At 35.7% G+C, this 20,600-nt stretch overlaps 3 protein-coding genes across 3 annotated transcripts; 1 reads left to right on the top strand and 2 right to left on the bottom strand.

The window, feature by feature from the left end:
• Positions 1 to 12,399: 12,399 nt before the first annotated feature.
• On the bottom strand, positions 12,400 to 15,681 carry BDCG_08062 (uncharacterized protein). The gene has a single exon (XM_045423830.1). The coding sequence runs from the start codon at positions 15,372 to 15,374 to the stop codon at positions 13,542 to 13,544; it is 1,833 nt and encodes a 610-aa protein (XP_045272686.1). The 5' UTR covers positions 15,375 to 15,681; the 3' UTR covers positions 12,400 to 13,541.
• On the top strand, positions 15,595 to 19,968 carry BDCG_08061 (uncharacterized protein). Its single transcript, XM_045423829.1, has 7 exons — positions 15,595 to 15,943; positions 15,991 to 16,290; positions 16,343 to 18,076; positions 18,139 to 18,360; positions 18,444 to 18,886; positions 18,966 to 19,028; positions 19,099 to 19,968. Exons 1-3 carry the CDS (start codon positions 15,670 to 15,672, stop codon positions 16,675 to 16,677), a joined length of 909 nt encoding a protein of 302 aa, XP_045272685.1. The 5' UTR covers positions 15,595 to 15,669; the 3' UTR covers positions 16,678 to 18,076; positions 18,139 to 18,360; positions 18,444 to 18,886; positions 18,966 to 19,028; positions 19,099 to 19,968.
• Positions 16,742 to 17,864, bottom strand: BDCG_08060 (uncharacterized protein; the record flags this gene model as incomplete). The annotated part of the gene is made up of 3 exons (XM_045423828.1): positions 16,742 to 17,195; positions 17,248 to 17,536; positions 17,618 to 17,864. 3 exons carry the CDS (start codon positions 17,862 to 17,864, stop codon positions 16,742 to 16,744), a joined length of 990 nt encoding a protein of 329 aa, XP_045272684.1.
• Positions 19,969 to 20,600: the final 632 nt, after the last annotated feature.

Raw genomic sequence — 20,600 nt, 5'->3', positions numbered from 1 at the left:
CAATCATGTAGTACTGCTATTGTAAAAAGAATATAATTAACAGTATCAGTGATGACAGAAGTGTAGATCTCTTCTCTAGAATTCTTCTTAAGTCAGTTATTATAAATCACTTAATATAATTTTCTAAGAATATCATCAGAATCAGTATTCAGATCTGTGAGTCTATCTTTCTTAAGAAACACTTAACAGTCTGAAGTAATTGATTCACTTCTCAGAATATCAGATCTAGAGATTAAACTTTATATATTATATCTCTTCAGATCAGTAATCTCATGTTATATAAACTTCTTTTAATAATCTTCTATTTTCTCTGACTGAGATATGGCATTCTTGTAGAACTTCAGAAGATTACTCATAATAAGACTCAGAGTATATATAGTCAGTGATTTCACAGGCTGTAATCATGTAAAATTCAGATCATCAATGTTAGAAGCATCTTCATTATCAATCAGATAAATATCAGATTTCAGTTCATCAGTGTCACGCTCCCGGCCGCGTCAAGACTCTGTTGTGATTTCACACGGCTCATTGCTTTCATGCAGATGATTTCATCCTGTCTGAACCAGTTTTCAATCACTCTATGATATTATTCAGATGTATCATAGAAAGATCTGATTGATGAATATGAGAACTTCACTTTTATACAAGGTCAGCAGATTACTCTTTCTTGATAATAAGACACTGCTGAGGTATCACTTCAGCTATTCTTGCTTATGAAATGAGAGAAGAGTATCTGTTCATTATCTATATAGAATAGCTAGATGCTGACTTCTTATTAAAGAAGTCAGTGATTTGTTTTTCTTCTACTGAAATATATATAAGAGTTACTGCATGTCTCATACAATCTTCTTAGTATACTAAGTATCATATCTGTGATATTCTCATAATAATCTTGTAGTCTACAAGCTCACTATTTAAGCAAGATAGTCAAGCTCACTTATACAGCTTCTTAAATAACTACTTCTATATAATACTACTGACTAGTCACTGCTTTGATTTCATTATATTACAATTCAAATCACTCAATCTGATTATACATTTGAATCAGTCAAGCTCTAACAGACTGATATGACCTCATGTATCTGTGCTGAGATCAACTCAATCTCACTCTCTGAAGAAAATACTACATTATTCTCTAGAGTGTATACATCTTTACTCTGACAGAAATCTGAGATTTCTGAACTCACTGCATATTTTAATATAAGCTCTTCAACTGCTCTATTATCACTGCAGCCTCTACACATCTACATCTATTATAAAGATAGAGAGATTAAGATCAGAGATTTTCTGAGATATAAGAGAAACATCTTATCTGAATTTCACAGCTTTATCTGTACTCTTGAATGAAAATTCTGCCTTAATCTGAGCCAGTATAATACTCATGAGATATAAGTAATATACACTGTTAACCTTCTTGAAGACATCTCTGCAACTACTTGAGTTATTAAGAAGAGAGAGCTTGAGTGTATTAATACTGTTATGACTTGAGAAGAATTCAAGAACTTTCTACTGAATTAAATCAAAGATCATTATAATTACAGCTTCACAGTAGTGCAGTGATTCAACTTATTATATCAATAAGATAATGAGAATTCTTTCAATTTCAATACAAGATTTGAAGAATATTGAGAGGAACTGACTGATAATTTGAATCAATTAAAAATGCAGCTTTATCTCATGAAGCTGACTTACAAGATGTGAACAATGATATTATAATATCAGAGTTTATCAATTAATTGCACTGAGCTTGTCAATCTGGCTTCTCAGATCTATTTAAATAATCAATTCTCTGAGAAAAAGATTAATAAGATCTCTTCTAAGTAATCAATGATAGAATTTAAATAGCATCATGACAGCTTCAGTGTGAAGAAAGTAAAGAAGAATTTCAAGTGTTCTGATTCTTCACTCACTGTAAAGAAATATTAAAAAAGATTTGATAAAGATCTCTGTTTCAACTGCAGAGCTGGTGATTACTATATCAGTGATTGTAAGAAGCTGAAGAAGAGAAGAAACTGAGAAGATATCTTCTTAAAGTTAACTTCTCTTCTGACAAATGTATCTGTAGAAGATAAAGAAGAGAAAGATAAGAATTGACAATTCTCATATCTTTGAGTTCATGTTATAATCACAATGCATACTCTGAATGAGAAGATATCAGTAAGATGTCTACTTGACTCTGAGATAGATATTAACTTTATATTCTATTTCTTTTCTTTGATGAAGAGTTGAAAGAAGATAGGTTCATCAGATCATATAAAATTTACAGATGAAATAAAATATCACTATTTTAACATAATTCAAGCAAAGTATGTGATCACAGACTCAGAAGAAATCTTCAAGAAGAGCAGTCTGCTTCTTCACACAGTTAATATCATAGATGAGAATGTCATTCTAGGTCTCTTATAATTGAGAGAAAACAATTCTCTCATTGACTGAGTTACTCAGGTGTGGCAGTATCACCTCACTGATGAAGAGACAGTAATAGAGAAATCTGAAGAGTTTCATTAGAAGAATCTTGAGAAAAAGATTGAGTTGATATACTGCATAGCAGATAATTGAGACTTGAAAACAGATGAAGAAGTTATCACTCTCACTGCAAGATTAGCAGCAGTATCTGTCATTGAAGATGAATATACATGATATCTCTTTACAGATTTTAAGAATGTCTTTTCAGAAAGAGAAGTAGTGAAGTTTTCTGATATCAAGATATAATATAAGATTCATCTTGAAGATGATGTAATGACATTGTACAGGCCTCTTTATAACTTATCTATAAAGAAGTTGAATGTTCTGTGCAAATATCTTGAAGAAGTACAATCAAAGAACTGAATATGTTCATCAAAGAGTTCAGCAGAGACATCTATACTCTTTGTGCTCAAGAAGAATGATAGACTATATCTATGTATAGACTACAGAGGCCTCAATAAGATGACAGTTAAAAATTGCTATTTATTATCATTAATTAATGAGATGATTAATCAATTATCTGAAGCAAAGATGTTCTTGAAGATTGATATATAAGATGTCTATCATAGAATCAGAGTTAATGAAGACAATGTTTGAAAAACAGCTTTTCATACTAAGTACAGCAATTTTGAATATCTTGTTTTATCTTTTGATCTTTGTAACACTTCAGTCATCTTTCAGATCTATATAAATGAGACACTGCAGAGTCTTGTTAATATCTTCTGTATAGTATACTTGAATGACATTCTAATCTTCTCAAAAATGAAGAAAGAACACAATATCCATGTTCAAGAAGTATTGAGTCACTTGAGACAGTATTAACTCTATATAAACACTGAAAAATGCTCATTCTACATACAGGAGATTGATTTCTTAGATTATATTATTGAGATGAATAGCATTTCAATGAACAGAAGCCAGGTCTCTGTCATTGAGAACTGACCGGTGTCATGAACATACTGCGAGATGCAGGTGTTTCTAGAATTTGTGAATTTCTACAGATGATTCATCTATACATATTCACAGATTACTGCTTCTCTTACAGATCTGTTAAAGAGAAGTGTGAAAGACAGAAAAACAGAACTGTTTACTCTCACTCAAGATACTGTGCAGGTGTTTGCAGAATTGAAACAAGCTTTTATAGATATTACAATACTGAATCACTTTAACTCTGACTTACTCAGTCAGTGTGAGACTGATATATCTGAGAATGAGATCTGTGAAATCTTTTCACAGTTGACACTGAAGACCTTTCAATGTTGAAAGAATCAGAGAATAATTATCTCTGAGAAAATAGACAATGAATTGTCTGTGAAAGAAGACTTTTTCACAGAGTTTATAAGACACTGTAAATGAAGACTAGTAATCTTCTTCTTCAAGAAGTTATCACTCATGCAGAGAAGATATGATACTCATAATCAGAAGATGTTAGTAATTATCAAATTCTTTAAGATCTGATGATATTATCTTCACAGTAGTAAGTACTCAGTGTAAGTTCTCACTGATTATGCAAATCTGTGTTACTTCTTAACAACAAAGAGCTTGACAGAATGTCAAGCCAGGTGAGCAGAGCTGCTTTCAGAGTATGATTTCTATATCTGATACTGTTCAGATCAGCTTAATCTCACTGACACACTGTCTAGACAGTTTGATTATAATATTATTGATATGAAGAAGAATTTTACAAAAGAATCTCTGTCATCACTGCAGAAGAAGCTGGCTACAGAGAATTGAAATTCTCTAAAGCTTGAGAATGGCGCTGAAGAGGCAGCTGTATAACTCAGTATAGAAGATAAAAGAGAATCTGAGTCTCTGTAAAGAACTGACACTGAAGATCATGAGCTTCTCATGTCACATCTTACAATTATTAAATTGATAAAGAATGAAACAGTCTACAATCTTTTAATCTGACTACTTTTGAAATTCATTGATAAATTACAGAAGAGAAATATCTCTACTACAGCTTAAATTCAGAAGTTAAAGAAGAAAGAGTCTGATTTGAACTTGAAAGAGACAGGTTCTGAGTGAGATGATGCTGCTAAGAAATCAAGTCACTGATAACTAGAAGAATGTGAACTTCTACTACTGAATGATTCAGTCATTGTCCCTTGTAATAGAGCAGTGTGTCAGAAGTTATTAAGAATTCATCATAATAATTCTCATACAGAGCACTTTGAGTTAGAGAAGACTGAGAAGCTTTTAAAACATAAATACACTTAAGATAAGCTTTAGACAGATGTTAAAGAGTATATTGAGACTTGTAATATCTGTTAAAGAATAAAGATTTCATGATATAAGTAATACAGTGAGTTAATATCACTGCCTGTTTCAAAGAGCTTATGACAGAATCTATTGATAAATTTCATAGTTGATCTGCTGAAGTTAACAAGAGTTAAAGAATATGACTCAATTTTAATTATTGTTAACTGCTTCATGAAGATGATCAGATATATTTCTACTTATAAAAAGATTAAAGTCTCTGAATTAACTGATCTGTTTTTAGATATTATCATTCATGATTACAGTGCTTCAAAATTATTGATAACAGATTAAGAATCTCTCTTTATTAGCAAGTACTAATTGACTTTTTGCTATTATCTTATAATAAGGCATCTTCTCAGTATCACATTTCATCTGCAGATTGATAATCAGATTAAACATCAGAATCAGACACTAGAACAGCATCTTTAAGTGTTCTGTTTATATTATCAGAATAATTGACTTAAACATCTTCTAACTGCTGAATTCATATATAACAATACAAAGAATATAATCTTAAAGATATCTTCTTTCTATGCTTATTATAAATATAATTCTTTGTTACTCAGTGACATTGCAGATAACATTTCAAAGAAAGAAATAGATAGTCAGAATGTCAGATAGATACAGAGAACAGAGTATCTCTCAGTATCAGAAGTAAAAGTGAGATTGAAACTTTTGAATAAAATCTATAAAAAGACAGTGAAAAGCATTCACTGCACTCAGAAGTAGTAGATAAAATACTATAATTGAAAATATCTTCTGATGAAGTTCTTGATAGAGAATTAAGTGCTACTTTCAGCAAAGAATATCAAGATAATGAGACTATGTAAGAAGCTCAGTGAGTAGTAGCTAGAATCTTTCTCAGTAACAAGAGTAATGAGTAAGCAGATATATGAGTTGAAATTACTCACAGAATTGAAATTAATTCATTCTATTTTTCACATTTTCTATTTAAAGCTCTATAAGTAACACTCTGAGATGAAGTCATCTCAGCTGAATAGTATTGAGATTGAGAGTAATACTGAATATCTTGTAAAGAAAATATTGAATAAGTGAACACATTACAGCAAGCTTCAATACTTTGAGAAATGAGAAGAATATTTATTATCAGAGAATTCATGAAAATTACTTAAGTATTTGAAAAATACTGAGAAAGAGATTGCAAACTATGAGATAATTAGTAGAGACTGTCTTATTATATATCAGAGATGTTAGATAAGAAATACTGCTTAAGACTTCTCATTTTTCTCAAAGAGTTTTTTAGAGATAATCTTACAGTGATGAGTTAGTATCTTGTAGACTCTGTAGCACTCTTCTTCTATTTTCTCTTAAAGGATTTTTTAGAAGTTAAATGAGACTATACAAGTGTAAAAATTCTGAAGCAGTTAGAGAAAAGAGATATTTGAAATCAATAAAAAGATTAATATTAATTAACTTATGAGCTGCTGCTAATCTAATGAGATTACAGCCTGCTGAAAAAGTAAAAAGAGAGAATCTCAGAATCTACTTATTAATAATTATATTCTCATTAAACTCATTCTTCACTATTAAAGTCTTCAGCATCAGTATCTTTGTCTGCTGAGAAGTTAGTACTACAGTGTTATAGAGAAGCATGCTGCAGAAGAGTATGAGAGATACTAAAAGTATCAACTTATTAACTTATAAAGTATCTCAGTTATCTGCTTCAACTGAAGTAAGATTCTCTTTAATCAGTGATTAATCTTCACAGTACTTTCAACAGCAGTGCTGACTGATCTCTTCTTAAGATCAGTTATTCTAAGATGTTTTTTCATCTTGAAGATTCATGCTTTTGTCTCTTTTTACAGATAAGTAAGAAGAATCTTCTCAGTTTTAATAAAATCTGTCAATACTTGAAGCTCTGAGACTCTCACTCTGTACTACTTAAGTATCTAGACTTCTTATCAGAACTGACATGACATCTTTCTGTAGAATAATACTTATAGAGAGATAGAAGTCATTGTTACAGATATAATAGAAATAATAAGAGTAAGAGAAGAGATAGATATATAAAATCCCTCTCTTCTTCAGATACTTAATACAGTGCAGACAAGTAGCAGTGCTGATCAGAGATTACACTGAAGCCTTCTTACAGAGAGAAGATGAAGAAATCACAGAACTCTGCAGACTTAACTCAGCAGTATTCTGAGTAGAGCTTGAGTGTGCTGTGAGAGAGAAACTACAGATTAAGCTTCTCAGAGTCACTATTTCTGAAATCAAGCTCTTTCTAAGTTCCTCTCTGAATGATCACACAGAGTCATATATCACTGTATTGACTGAGAGAAGAAGCAGTGTTACAACAGTAACAGAGAAGATGAGAAATGAACTGAATACAGACAAACTGATCAGCAGAAGAGATAACATCTCACTGCAAGGCACAGTGACTATCATCACAGTTATAAAAGAAGTAGAAGAAGAAGAAGATGTGATAATGAGAGTAATACTTCTACAGCTCATTAACACTGTCATCTCTGTCTTTAATCTGACTTTCTTGACAGTCACAGAGACCGTCATCACATCATGAAGACATTTACTCACTAAAAAATGTCAGAATAAGCTCTCTACTGTTCTTCAAGAATGATACTCTCATGCACTCACTATTACAGATGAGAGAGAAAAGAGAAAAATATGTTACAGAGAGAGAAGATCTTTTTGAAAAAAATTCTATTACTACTGTTAGCTTTGTCTCTAAAACACATCACTTTTGTAGAGAATTTCATATATAGAACAGAATATGTTGAAAGATCTACAAGTTACTTATTAACTATATTTTTCACATTCTAAATTAATATATAAGAAACTCACTTATCATGTGTTTAATTTAAATGAAGATGGAAAAAGAAAGATCTATACAGTCAGCAGAAGAACTCATCTATTTCTTTATATCACATACAACACACACACTGTTAAACAGTTGATAACTATTACTATATAACAAAGATAATTTCTAATCTAATAATCTTAAGAGTATAGAGACTATGCTCTTAAAGAGAAGAGTATTGTTATACTTCTAACTGTATCAAGACTCTGTTACAGTTTCACACAGCTCATTGCTTTCATGCAGATAATTTCATCTCATTTGAACCAGTTTTCAATCACTTTATAATATCATTCAAATATATCATAGAAAGATCTGATTGATGAATATAAGAACTCTACTTTTATACAAGATCAGCAGATTACTCTTTCTTGATAATGAGATGCTGCTGAGATATCACTCTGACTATTCTCACTTATGAAATGAGAGAAGAGTATTCACTCATTGTCTATATAGAATAGCTAGATGCTGACTTCTCATCAAAAAAGTCAGTGATTTATTTTTCTTCTACTGAAATATATACAAGAGTTACTGTGTGTCTCATATAATTTTCTTAGTATACTAAGTATCATATCTGTGATATTCTTGTAATAACCTTGTAGTCTATGAGCTCACTATTCAAGCAAGATAGTCAAGCTCACTCATACAGCTTCTTAAACAACTACTTCTATGTGACACTGCTGACTAGCCATTACTTCGGTTCCGCCACGTTACAATCAGTATTATTAATAGGTTTCACAGATGTAATAATCAGTTTTTCAGTAATCAGAAATCTTATATCACTACTGATAATAATCTTATCAGATTCAGAATGTTATAGATGATATATTAATATGTCACTGAATTCAATGATATGATAGAAATTGATACATGAAGAAAGCTTATCCGTGGGCTGCTGAGATTCATGCAAGTGAATAAAAACCTCTGTACTTAATCAGTGAAAATGCCTCACATTCAGCAGAGTATTTGTAAGTGCACATTAAGAAATCTTATATAAACTTAAAATCACAGAAGTCTCTGTAGTAGAGAGTCAAAATTTCAAGTTATAAAGAACTATAGATATGAGAGTATTATTAATTATTACAATCACTGTCTCTAGAACATCTGCTCAGAACTTCTTAGAGAGATTACTCTTCAAAAAAGCAGCTCTAACTTATTTCATAATAGTGTGAATCTCATATTCAGAAATGCTATTCTGATGTGATGAATATGATACTATTAATTCTTATTTAATATCATATAAATTCATAATTGTGTGCATATATGTGAATTGAAAAACACTATCAATATCAGTTCATAGAAAAGCAGGAACTGTATATCTGAGATTACTCATGAATCTGAGTCATAACTCAAAGTATTGAATAGTCTTATTCTTGAATTTTAAAAAATATACTCAATAGTAGCAGATCATATCACAGATGATAAGTATTCAGTATTTAATTCTCTGACAGAACTCTAAGAGGTGATCAGAGAGGTCTTTCAATATACATTTATTATCTACAAAGTCAATATAAACCTTCTCAATAAGTTGAATAAATCTAGATATCAGTGTTTTTAAATAATCTCATATCATATCTATCTTGACACATTTCTTGCAAAAGAATTTAGTCTTAGAATCTTTAATTGTGACTTCAGTATGAGAATTCTTGATCATAGTAATTATAGCATCAGTGTGAATGTGTCTGAGATTATAATATCAATTCAAAAGAGTCTTTAATATCTTTGATATCTGTATTCTTGCATCTGCAGAATCAATGTTATTAACAGTAGTAGTAGCAGTCACAGAAAGATCAACTTTTCAGTTAAAATTATACTCATATAACATTGTAATATACTTGACTGCCTTGTTCAGATAATTGAAATCCTTATTAAACTTCTACTTATCAATCTTATATATATTATTCTGAGTAATTTAAACTGTATGAAAAATAACACTGTTCAGAGCTCTGCAAATGAAAAATGAGAAAATAGTGAAAGATAATGTAAATCAGAATTCCTGATCTTCAAGCTTTATAAATGAGAGTAGATTAACTGTAATATTAGAAATATAGTGAACATTCTGCAAGTTAACATCATCACTCTCAATCTTCAAGATAATAGTTTCAATCTTCTTGATAAACTCAGTTCTCTCAGTGACAGAATCAACAGAGATGTTATCATTAAAAGATTTGATATTTGAAAAAGAATGAAGCTCACTCATCATATTCAGACTTACATATGTGTTCAAATATCAAGATCTAGAGAATGATTTTTCAGTGACTGTGAAAGAGAAATAGAACTCAATCTTTGTAATTACTGCATTTACTGCTGATTAAGAACTTATCAAGTCATTCTTCTTCTCTTTCTTCTTATTATTCTTCTTATCATTCTTCTTTTTCTTTTTATCAGAGTGTAAGATAAAACACCTGTCAACAGTATATTCATATCTTCTACAGTGAGTGCACTTTCATACAGATATGCTTTTATTCTCATCTTTGTTCTTATGTTTGTTCTTATCTTTATTCTTTTTCACAGTCACAGAATCAGCCTGAGGCTGCTTTTTTCACTTGATAATAATCTTCTTAAATGTACAATTGATCAGTTACTTCATTAAATTATTAATATCAATATTGACAATGAGTCTCTGATCAGTGAAGAAAAACTCATTCAAATATATCTTAATAAACAGTCTTTGATAATCTTGTAGATTATTGAGAAAAAGATTATGATATACATTCTCAGTGCTCTGACAGAGCTTCTTATAACAGATAATAAGATAGTGAAAACATCTCTGAAAAGTAAGATAATCATTCTCTCTGACTTGTAATTTTATCAATTTCTTAAAGATATTAACTCATTCTTCTGTCAGTAATATTGTATATTTAATATTAATCTTATCTCATAGAACTGCAGCATTGTCAGCTTTCAAGATTTTAATAGTGATTCAAACATTTTCAACAAGACTCAATAGCATACATCTATATAGAGACTTAGAACAGATTCTTCACTTCTCAGAGTTAATATAATGTGTAAAAGAGAATTCTTGTTAAGTTCTCAATAGAATGTCAGTTTCATCAATAACTTCTGTATCAGTTAATATATTAATACATCAGACTTTATAATTAGAGTTATTAAATATAATTACTGATTTGATATCTAGTGTATATTTGACTTTCTTCTAATATTTCTGCAACTCATCTCTCATAGTGTCTCTTTATACAGAGATAGATGTGATAAGATGTTAAGTGATTTCAGCTGCAGTTATTTGATTTCATAGCATTATCTGTATAAAATTCATAAGATTGTCTGTGATATAATAGATAGATTGATTCAGATCATCATTAAAAGTCAGTATTTCAGAGATAAAAGACAGTGAAGAATTCAAAGAATTGAAATAAACAGATTCTGTAGATAAATATTAACTCTGCTTTTCTTTATTCTAAAGCTTCTTCATCATCTCATTATCAAATTTCATACTCTGATAAAAACTGATCTCAGTCTTATCTTGCAAGTCAGAAGCCTTCTCATAATGAGTGATTATTCTATTAATGAGTTATCTAGTGAAGCATGTGATTCTGAGTCTTGAGCTGAACTCTGAAGTAACAGATATATCACTTATATCAAGATAACTCTGCTTCTTCTAGATATGTAAAAAAAAATAAAAAAAGTGATATTCTTCACAATGAAGAACATGCTTTCTTAAAAAAAATATAAAGTATATAAATCTGCTGATTAGCAGATTCAGAGAAAATGAAATATCTCTAATAAAGAGTGAGAGTCTTTTCAAAAAAGATGAACTATTCATATTAAAAAAATATTGATATAATATTCTAAAAAGAAAAACATATCATTCAGACTATAATCTGTAGAATAGTTAAAGATTGTATTGATAGATCTATCTATAGAAACATAATATAGTCATGAGTTATATAATCTAGTGAAATTGCTAACCGCAACAGCCGTAAGAGTCAATAGATTTCAAGATGTAACTACTCCGTACATTTATCTCAGCAAGCTCAGACACTTCTTCAGATATTTATTACTGTTTTAACACTGAATTAATGATTATATTATGAGCTAACCTCAAATAAGTAATAAGCTAACTCAAATAGTAAAATCAGGTTATATAAGTGATAATATCTTACAAAGTGTCTGAGAAGAAATAATTTCTGATTATTAATAACATAGAAACAATTTACTCAGTACTCTGAGTATGAAAGAGAATTTCAACTTAACTTCATAGATTCATTATTTCTGTATCATCTTAGAATCTTAGAATAATAATATTCTTATAATGTATCTGATTTTTATATTCATATCTCAAGTTCTTAGAATAGAAGTATCATCTTAAAGTTGATCAGTGTGTTTTTGAACACAGGAATTTTGATTCAATTTCTCATATAAAAAAAAGCTCTTAGAAATTCTGAGATTAAAAAATATGATCATTTTCAAGAGTATACATCTATCTTAAATATAGATTTTTTTGAAATATTAAAGAAATATTTCTATTCTTCATCTCTTTAGCTATAAGCTAAGATGATTTTCAAATCTCAAAAATATGTGAGTATATAGTAATAGAAAGTCAAAGTTGAAGAATCTGAAAAATCCTTGTAAATCTCAGGAATCTCCATTGAAGATGGAACCATTTCTTCTCAGATCCTCTGGTGAGGATTGCTCTGAGCACATGACTTGTATCAAAAGTAGGTTAGTGTCATGCCGGATTAGTTAATAATAATGCTGCAACCCGTTCAAACCGAGCCAGAGGGTCTGAGCCCGCTGAGATAACCGTACATAATACAATAATATAGAGGGAACCTTGAGTTCTTACTAAATCACGTCACATTATTATACTTGCTGGAGCTTGTGGCCTGAAGTTAAAAGGACTGGCATGGATTTATGCTGTATGATCCGATTCGTTATAGGCGTAACTAAACATATACAAAATATCCAACACCTCTGTACGCTTTTGAGCGAATATTGATTTGTTTACACAACAATATCACTTCTGAATACTAAAGGACCTAAATTCGAATAAAATGGGCAGATAATTACAATGCGATGATTCTAGAAAAATCGCGGGCTTAGCGCGCGAATTCGATTTTCCTTACACAAGATCGATGGCTAGAATGAAATAGCATATGGAGTTGATTATCGGTGTGATCCTCTTCTATGCCAACTCATCTGTGGGAGAGATTCTTTATTGCAAATACGACAACGGCTAGGATGACGTGGATATTGATCCCGCCAGAGACAGTTAAGAAACACTTCGAACGACTGAAGGCTTGGACCATTTACTTTATCCAATATCGTAACGCTGCGGAGGAGGCAAGTATGGATGGCTCATCCGTCAAGGATGCCCCAAAAATCCATCGGCCACCTGTCGTCAAACACTTCACCTTTCTATCCATTCCCAGCAGGAGTCATTGTACCGCATTTAAAGTATACTCCATCAAAATTTCGCTTGCCTTCGAGGGATGCCCATGCATGGGTGCCTTACTTTTGACGGTGGTGGTGCGGGCCTGTTCCGCTCACCACAATACCTACCATAACTCATTTATTGCTTGTCAAGAGCCTTACACCTTCGTAGAAAAGGGAAGCAATGACCTCGAAATAATAGGTAGTTATTAGATAGTATTTGTCAGGCCACATTTCTTGAATTTCAAAAACTTGCGAGTCCTTTAGCTTTAAATCACCACAGTAAGTGAGAATCCTCTGTTTCTCAGTGGAATCCCCATACTAACAATTCATAAGCAGTGGAGATTCGGTCATGAGTACTACTACCTCAGGTCTATCAGGTTTCTGCAAGAATCCACCCTGCCGACACGCAAATCATGAGCACGCTCAAAGGACTTGTTTAGCACAGGGATGTCGAAAAAAATGGAAACGTTGTCAGATCGAAAATCCGTATAGAATATGCAAGAAGTGCCCTGATCATCCCGCGGTTAAGGAAATGTTGGGCTGGAGTGAAGATTTAGATGAGTTGGGATGAAGGTGTGGTCTAATTAGCTGAAGGTATTGAATTATCTGTTTCCTCTACACTCATATCCTCCGTTTTATACCCCGAGGAGCCAGCTACATCAGAGTCTTCTTCGAACACCTGGAGTAATTCGTCGGTATTAACGTCACACTGATCAGCTTCTGGGCCTCGCATCTCTTTTAGCCACTGAAATATCGCTCGGGTTGGATGGATCCAGGAGTGGAGGTCATTGTTAGCGTTGTTTGATCGTGATTCTGAACGGGAAATCGGTATGTGAATAGAGGAATCAGGATATAGTCCATATGATATCGTATTTTCAGATAAATCCATATCCGTAAATCCTCTATCCTCTATCATCTCTTGAAGCCCTTCCCAAAACCAACTTTTATAGCGAAGATGATGTCCACAGGTTGCGTGACGCTGGACCGCAAAAGTACTTAGATCTAGTTTAGACTCACCCGGTGGCCTCCATGGTGACATTGGGGTTGGTATAAGATGACGTTCTGGTCCTCGTGCTGAAGTGATGAAAAGCAAAAACGCTTCTTCCGCCCGGGGAATCAGTGGTACTACTGATGCCACTTGAGCATTGGGTTCCTCTGAAAATCGGCAAAAGAATGATTGCGCTGTCTGAGTCCACCAGGATAATGATAGATTGGCCCTCCACATTCCAGAACCAGCCAGAATATGAATGAACTTTCTCGACAGAAGGGATGATATTGAAGCCCCCATCCATATGCCTCCAACCGTAGGCGAGCGAGTATACCCAGAAATTGCGGCTCTTTCATTCTCCGCGGGCCACTCGGCTAGGAGTTGGCTCAACCAAGCTCCGGACACATGGCAGTACGTTCCTGGATCATATAAGGCACTCCGTAGAATTGGAGCGATGCCAATGGCGCTGATGGTCATGAAGGAGGGGATATGAGGAAGGAAGCCGGCAAAAAGGGTATCGCCCGATATTCCGTGTCTCTGTTGTGCGATGTGGCGGGGCCTAGGAAGGGCTGCAGGTCTGGCGAATAGGCTGTGCGTCGGCAAGGCTAATGCCGCAAATAATGCCGCGATGCCCTGCAGGCGAAGGCCATAGGCTGCACAATAACGGGAGAGGAAGTTCAGCGCTTCGGCCGCGCTAGGAGGTGATTTGGTTTTCCTTGTTGTAACATACGGTGTCAGAATCGTAAACAGATCTTCGCTGCAAAGCTGGACATTCCATGGCGACAAGTACTCTTTGTCGTCATGTTGGACCGTGGCTCTCCAACCGTTACCATTTGCTAAAACAGCGGCCCACCATTCGGCTTCGATGGCACTACTCTGCATATCCATGAGGCCAGATTCCCTAGGATTCTCGTGGCGATTGATAATGCGAGCTGTGACACCGGTATATGTGAGGCTTCCGTATTGTGATTCTGCCCAAAATGCGGATAATATGAAAGCCCATGCGCATGTGAATGCGGCCAAATGGTTGTCACAAGATTGACAAGTTTGTACTATGTCAGAACTAGAAGAGCTCTGCAACCAAGAAAAACATCCATCCACTGTACATCTTGTTGGAGTTGAAACGCCAAGAAGAAGTTGTTCGGTCGACGTTGCGTCGCCCAAATCACAAGTATTTGATGCAGACTCAATATGCCATATCGCTCTGCCCTTGGCGTACAAGCGATTATGCTCTCCTTTGAATCCTTTTAATGCGGTCTTTGTATAACTTGGAACCTCGCGAAGAAATAGTTGGAATGCTGCTGGGTCAAAACCGCTCCGAGAAGTTGCAAACTGAAAGATAGTACTCCATAGTCTATGACTCCTCTTGAGGGTGAGCTCGGGCTCATCACCACATGGGTAAAACGCAAATAGATCGCATTCCATCGAGGGCCAAAGGAGACAGATGAGGGTTCGTATGTTGTACCAGAGTTACTCTGAGAAGAAAAGTGCATTTGGGCCTCTTTTCCCCAAACCCTCAGACTCAAGTGCTGAACCTGTTAGAGGATAACGTTGTCAATTATAATCTATCTAGGGTGAAACTATATATAACCTTGGAAGTTGGCCGGGGGTAAGTTGGGTGGCACGTGATTAGGGTAGGTGTAATCACCAACACCCCCCCGCGCTGACCTTTCTCAACATAGAGGATTGGAACGAAGAGGCTAGATGATTGTGAGTAAATATGGCATCGTCGCTATCTTCAGGAAAAGTATCAAACTCTTTTCCACCTTCCCTCAGTCCACACTCTACTTATCGTGCTGTCAAATTTCTACCAGAACCCTGCGTTATTCCTATTGAGAGTTCTTGGAATACAAGCGAACTAAATAATACAAACATGGAAAAGCATGTGTACGAGAGCTCTCCCGGCGACCGAGTAACAGATGCCATGCTAGATGAAGCTGCGGAACTCTTTAATAAGAACTACGGTATCTGGGGAAATAATTCACATAATCCAGGTAAGCATGATGCTATGTCCTTGTCGTTCTGTCTGACGTATTCTCAGGAAAACCTGTCAAGCTCAGTGCAAGTCGTCTGCGGAAACAATACCTACCCGATACCGCTACCACGACCTACGTCAAAGTGACCGTGAATGAGAATCTTGCTGGAAACGCATTCGCGTGTCGTTGGAAACATAGTGGAAAGAACATTTGTTGGATTACTCAGTTGGTTGTTGACCGTAACTACCGCGAACGTGGACTCGCGAGCGCCCTGTTGAGATTGATTCGTTTGGATACGGATGATATGTACGGCATCATGAGCTCTCATCCAGCTGCATGCATGGCAGCCGCATCATCTTATGGGAGTAAGCATTATCTTCCCGATGACAAGCAATACTTGATTCTAATTCTAAATAGTGGGTATTGAAAAGGTTTCTTTGAGCTTGATTAAAGGTAACGCCAAAGCAATCATGGAAACTTCACCTATACCTTATATTAAAGATGCAAGGTTGTGTGGCACCCTTTTTGATCCCGAAGATTCAACAGGACTCATCTGCGGGGTCAATACCGGATTCTTCGTTGATCACGAGGAACCGCTGGAGATATTGGAAATGGTTCGTCAAAGCTGGCAGTGGCCACTTGGGGATTTGCCGGATGGCCATGAATATCTCCTTATTTTGTCAGGCAGACATCGCCGATCGAGATCATCATCATCATCCAAATTCAAAGGTAGAGTGACCGAGAATATGTGATTGAACTTAAATTGGAGATAGTTTCGATTTATTCTTGAAATCATGACACTGTTCGAGGGTTGACTTAGTAAAACGGTTGTAGCCCCTTGCTCATCGTCGGATCTTCCGACCACCGCATTGAAGATTGTATCTGATCACATGCATCACGGAATAGATAAGTGCCAACGCCCGGAATCAGAAATTGAACCCGTTTTCTCCTAAGTACCTGCATTGCATTCTGAAAGCTTTCCACGCTCTTGGCAGTGTCTCCAAGCTTGTACCATGCGGCACAGAGGAAAAGATACACCACACCGCAGGTAAAAACTTCTTCCTCTGAGGGATTATAGTATCTATTCCACGTCAAGACATCTTCCCATCGTTTCCGTGCTTCTTCTGGTCCTCGGGAGAGACGCGCAAGCGCGATGAGCACCCTGACGTGCCCAAGCCGATCCACTATGTTCAGTTGCCGTAGGTTGCCATATACGGCTAGCAGCTCTCGGACCAGAAGCGCGGCATCCTCGCTACAGCCCTGTCTGATCCTGATTTCAACAAGGGAAAGGAGCAAGCGCCGGAACCCTCTCGATTTTTGACCGGATAGTGGTTTTGGCCGTTTTAAGTTGCGGTTCCACCATCTCCTCTGCCTCGAAAAGATAGGCGGTCCGGTCGGTTAAGTAGGCAAGCTCGCAGTAAAGATCGGCGAGAGACGATTGAACGAGGTAACGTTTGTATTTGGGCAGCCAAGGAGGCCTAGAGCAAGTTTGGAAGCAGATCTTCGATTCTTCAAATCGTCCCTTCCCGCGCATGATGCGGCCAACACAAAGGATATGGTCCCTGAGAAGGTGCTCCTGCTTCCCCGGAAGGCCCGCAATCTCTGCGTGCGCTTTATCGAATCGGAAACGACATACGTGATTAGTCGCCTATGATAGATACAGAGTTGCGAGGTCCTCTCGTGGTAACAGACCGCTAGGCCCAATATTCAAACCTATCGTGAATAACTTTATTACACGCTCGGAGCCCTCGACATCACCATTGAGTCTCATGATAACGCTCTGTTGGTAGGCGCTTTCCACCTGAAGCCGCAGAAACTGCTTAGCAGAATCAAGGATCCATCGTTGACTGGGTACAATTTTGAATGCTGTCAATAATGACTTAATGAAGTGGATTCGACTGACCATCGGGACATCATCCTGCGCAAAGTAGTTTGCCATGCTCTGTAATAACCCATTCGGATCCGTGTGAACTTCTTGGCCGCGGGAATAAATGTCTTGTGTGGCTGTGAGCCCAAGCGTACCCTGAGCATGCTCGGAAAATTTCCACTGGACACTTCACCCTGTTCTAAAAAGAGGTTTCTCCGGTGCCTAACTCTCCTGTTTTTGATAATATGATTAATCTGCGCCGTCTATGCGATTTCCCGTAACAGGTATGTTTTTGCCGATATGGTCTAAGACAGGATCTACACTGATGCACTTTGGAAGTCACTAGGAACGACATCTCGATTGAACTCGATTGAAGCAAAAGAGAATGAATGATACAGACAGTCAATTAACGGGATTGGAAACCAGGTGGAGAAGTTTCGGACGTATCTTCGCTTATACGATCGGTTAATATTTATGATGGCCCTTGCAACCCAAAAGTTAAATAAATTTCTCCACACCGGTTGACCAAACAACTAGCAAAAGTGTTTTGCCCAGTCAAAGTAGAAATGTGGGTCACCCCCAAATCCAGCGCTTTGCCTCAAAATAGCAGAGTTGAGAGTTGAAATCGCTAGAACTTATTATTGGAAACAGTCCCCAATTTCTTCCGACCATATCGTTACCGTTAGATACGGTCCAATACGCCTCTTATCAAACCTTCTATACGCTATCCTTGGTCCTTAAACCAAATTGGTGATAAAAACGTTCCTCCATGTTTTCTACGTTTCCTTGTCTTTCTCTCGGCTCTAGCGCTTGGATGGTGTTTTGAAGCAACACGTTTCTGAAAGGGAAAGTGGTAGGTACGAGTTCCATTGGGACAAAAGCAAGGATATCATGTAATCAACGTACATTACAATAGAATACAAGAGGCTGCAGAGATAAACTGAGAATAATTGAAAGTTGTTTCTTGATACCAAATGTACTTGGATCATTCTGTCACCATGTCGCCCCTCGCTCATTCTTCATGAACAGCATACCTCCTCCTCACACTAATGGTTTGGACAAGGGACAGTCTAACTCTGGATTCGTTAACACGAGTAAGACCTAATCCCTTTCTCTTTGCTCGTTCAATGCTTTGCTCACTCCAGCTCGATCGTTGACGTTTTTTATTGGCAGCTCATGGTGGAACTTGGTATTCAGAAAGCCTGAATGCGGTTTAGTATGATCAAAGCAACGAAAGTGAGTGACAATAAAGATGCTCTTAAACCAATTTTCAGCTTCAGAATCCGGCTGACTCTCTTGAGCATAGTAGGTAGTTGCGGTACAATTCTTATTTCTTTTGTTCGCGATTTTCCCATTCAATAAGCCGGGACCATGCCTCTCGACATACGGCTTTCAGTTTGTCTCCAGAGGAAGCACCTCGGATAACAAAGAGATCTTTCGACTGGATAAAATTCATACTCTTCGAGCTTATAGAAACCACATGTGTACTGATGCTCGTTCCCCGGGAGTCCTTTGTCACAGAAAGTTCATGTGTGTCGGTCACACGAATATGGTCGGGGGGAACAACAGTTGAATTTTCCATGGATGCGAGCTGTGATAGGTATTTTCGTTTAGCGTCAAGAGCCGCAGCAAAATATCCTCCTAGCAAATGCTAGTAGTCGTGAGATCTGAGTGTCTGGGCTCGTTAACCAAAAGTCTGACCAAGGTGAGTAGCGCTTCTTAGCCGGTTCAGAGTCGTTGGACGTTAGTGTAAGCTGAGAGGGCGGCTCTACAGACTGATATTGGCCGGACCTTGATAGATTAAAGGATGTTTGTGGACTTAAATCAGAGACCTGGTTAGGCACATTTCGGGGAATATCGAAGCTGTGCGGTGTTCATGAAGTGGTCGAATAAACTACCTCTTATGGCTCATATATAGTCGTTTCGCTATCGACTATCTGCGACTTGGGACCTGTTCACACCCCGTATATTTGTCGCTTCGCCATGGTCTTATCGATCCGCACCATTTTAGAGTGGATATCCTTGTTTTAATCTAGGAAGTTTGAACGAAGTTCTTGACCTTTAAAATATTAGCAGTTATTCAAGTGACAATAATGGTGACTAGGTGTGCGAAGAAGTACAGTCGTGCATGATCAACCCTGTAGGCTAACTTACATAGTTGAGCAGATAACTATGTGGGTGAGACTTGGTATTGATGTTTTGAAACATTAAAAACAGGCAGGGTTTTCGCAGAGATTGCTCTTCAAATATCTCCACAATTACAGGTCGGGGACCTTCCACAATCAAGAAGATTGGCGCATAGGGCCAGGTCTCTTCCTATTTCAGTGAGACTTACTGTCTACTCTTATCACATTTTTCAAATGAGATCATGATTTTTACTTCTCAATTTAAATTATTTTTATTGCTTTAAATGACTTTAAATCTCATTTGAGTATTATCAAAAAGTGTTACTTTTTAAAAAATTAAAAATAGTAACTTTATGTCAAGAATGAGACTAAATGAAATCAAATAAGATTGTTTTCTCATTTTTTTCAAGTCATGATTTCATTTTAAGATCTTATATATAGTTACTTTACATGTTTTTTTAATGACTAGTTTCAGTGAGATTTACATCAAGAAATGTATGAGATCAGATTAAATGAAATTAAATATGAAATTTATAATCTTAGCAGTCAGTCTAATTCAGTGAATCTGATAGTTAAAATCTATAAATTATTGAAGTTAAAATAAATTCTGTTGAGATAGATGTATTATTAATAACAATAAAAACAGTACTAGAAAATAAATTTTAAGACTTGTAAAAGTTTA

Source organism: Blastomyces dermatitidis (genome assembly GCF_000003525.1).
Source record: "Blastomyces dermatitidis ER-3 genomic scaffold supercont1.10, whole genome shotgun sequence".
Taxonomy (NCBI): Eukaryota; Fungi; Ascomycota; class Eurotiomycetes; order Onygenales; family Ajellomycetaceae; genus Blastomyces; species Blastomyces dermatitidis.
This window is presented reverse-complemented; position numbering and strand designations above follow the sequence as displayed.

What these genes read in the sequence shown, in the direction of transcription:
- BDCG_08062 (XM_045423830.1), bottom strand. Translation starts at nt 15,374, where the DNA reads ATGGAATGCGATCTATTTGCGTTTTACCCATGTGGTGATGAGCCCGAG.
- BDCG_08061 (XM_045423829.1), top strand. Translation starts at nt 15,670, where the DNA reads ATGGCATCGTCGCTATCTTCAGGAAAAGTATCAAACTCTTTTCCACCT. An exon ending in AAATAATTCACATAATCCAG is followed by an intron (nt 15,944 to 15,990) that starts GTAAGCATGATG and finishes ACGTATTCTCAG; the next exon opens with GAAAACCTGTCAAGCTCAGT. An exon ending in AGCCGCATCATCTTATGGGA is followed by an intron (nt 16,291 to 16,342) that starts GTAAGCATTATC and finishes AATTCTAAATAG; the next exon opens with TGGGTATTGAAAAGGTTTCT.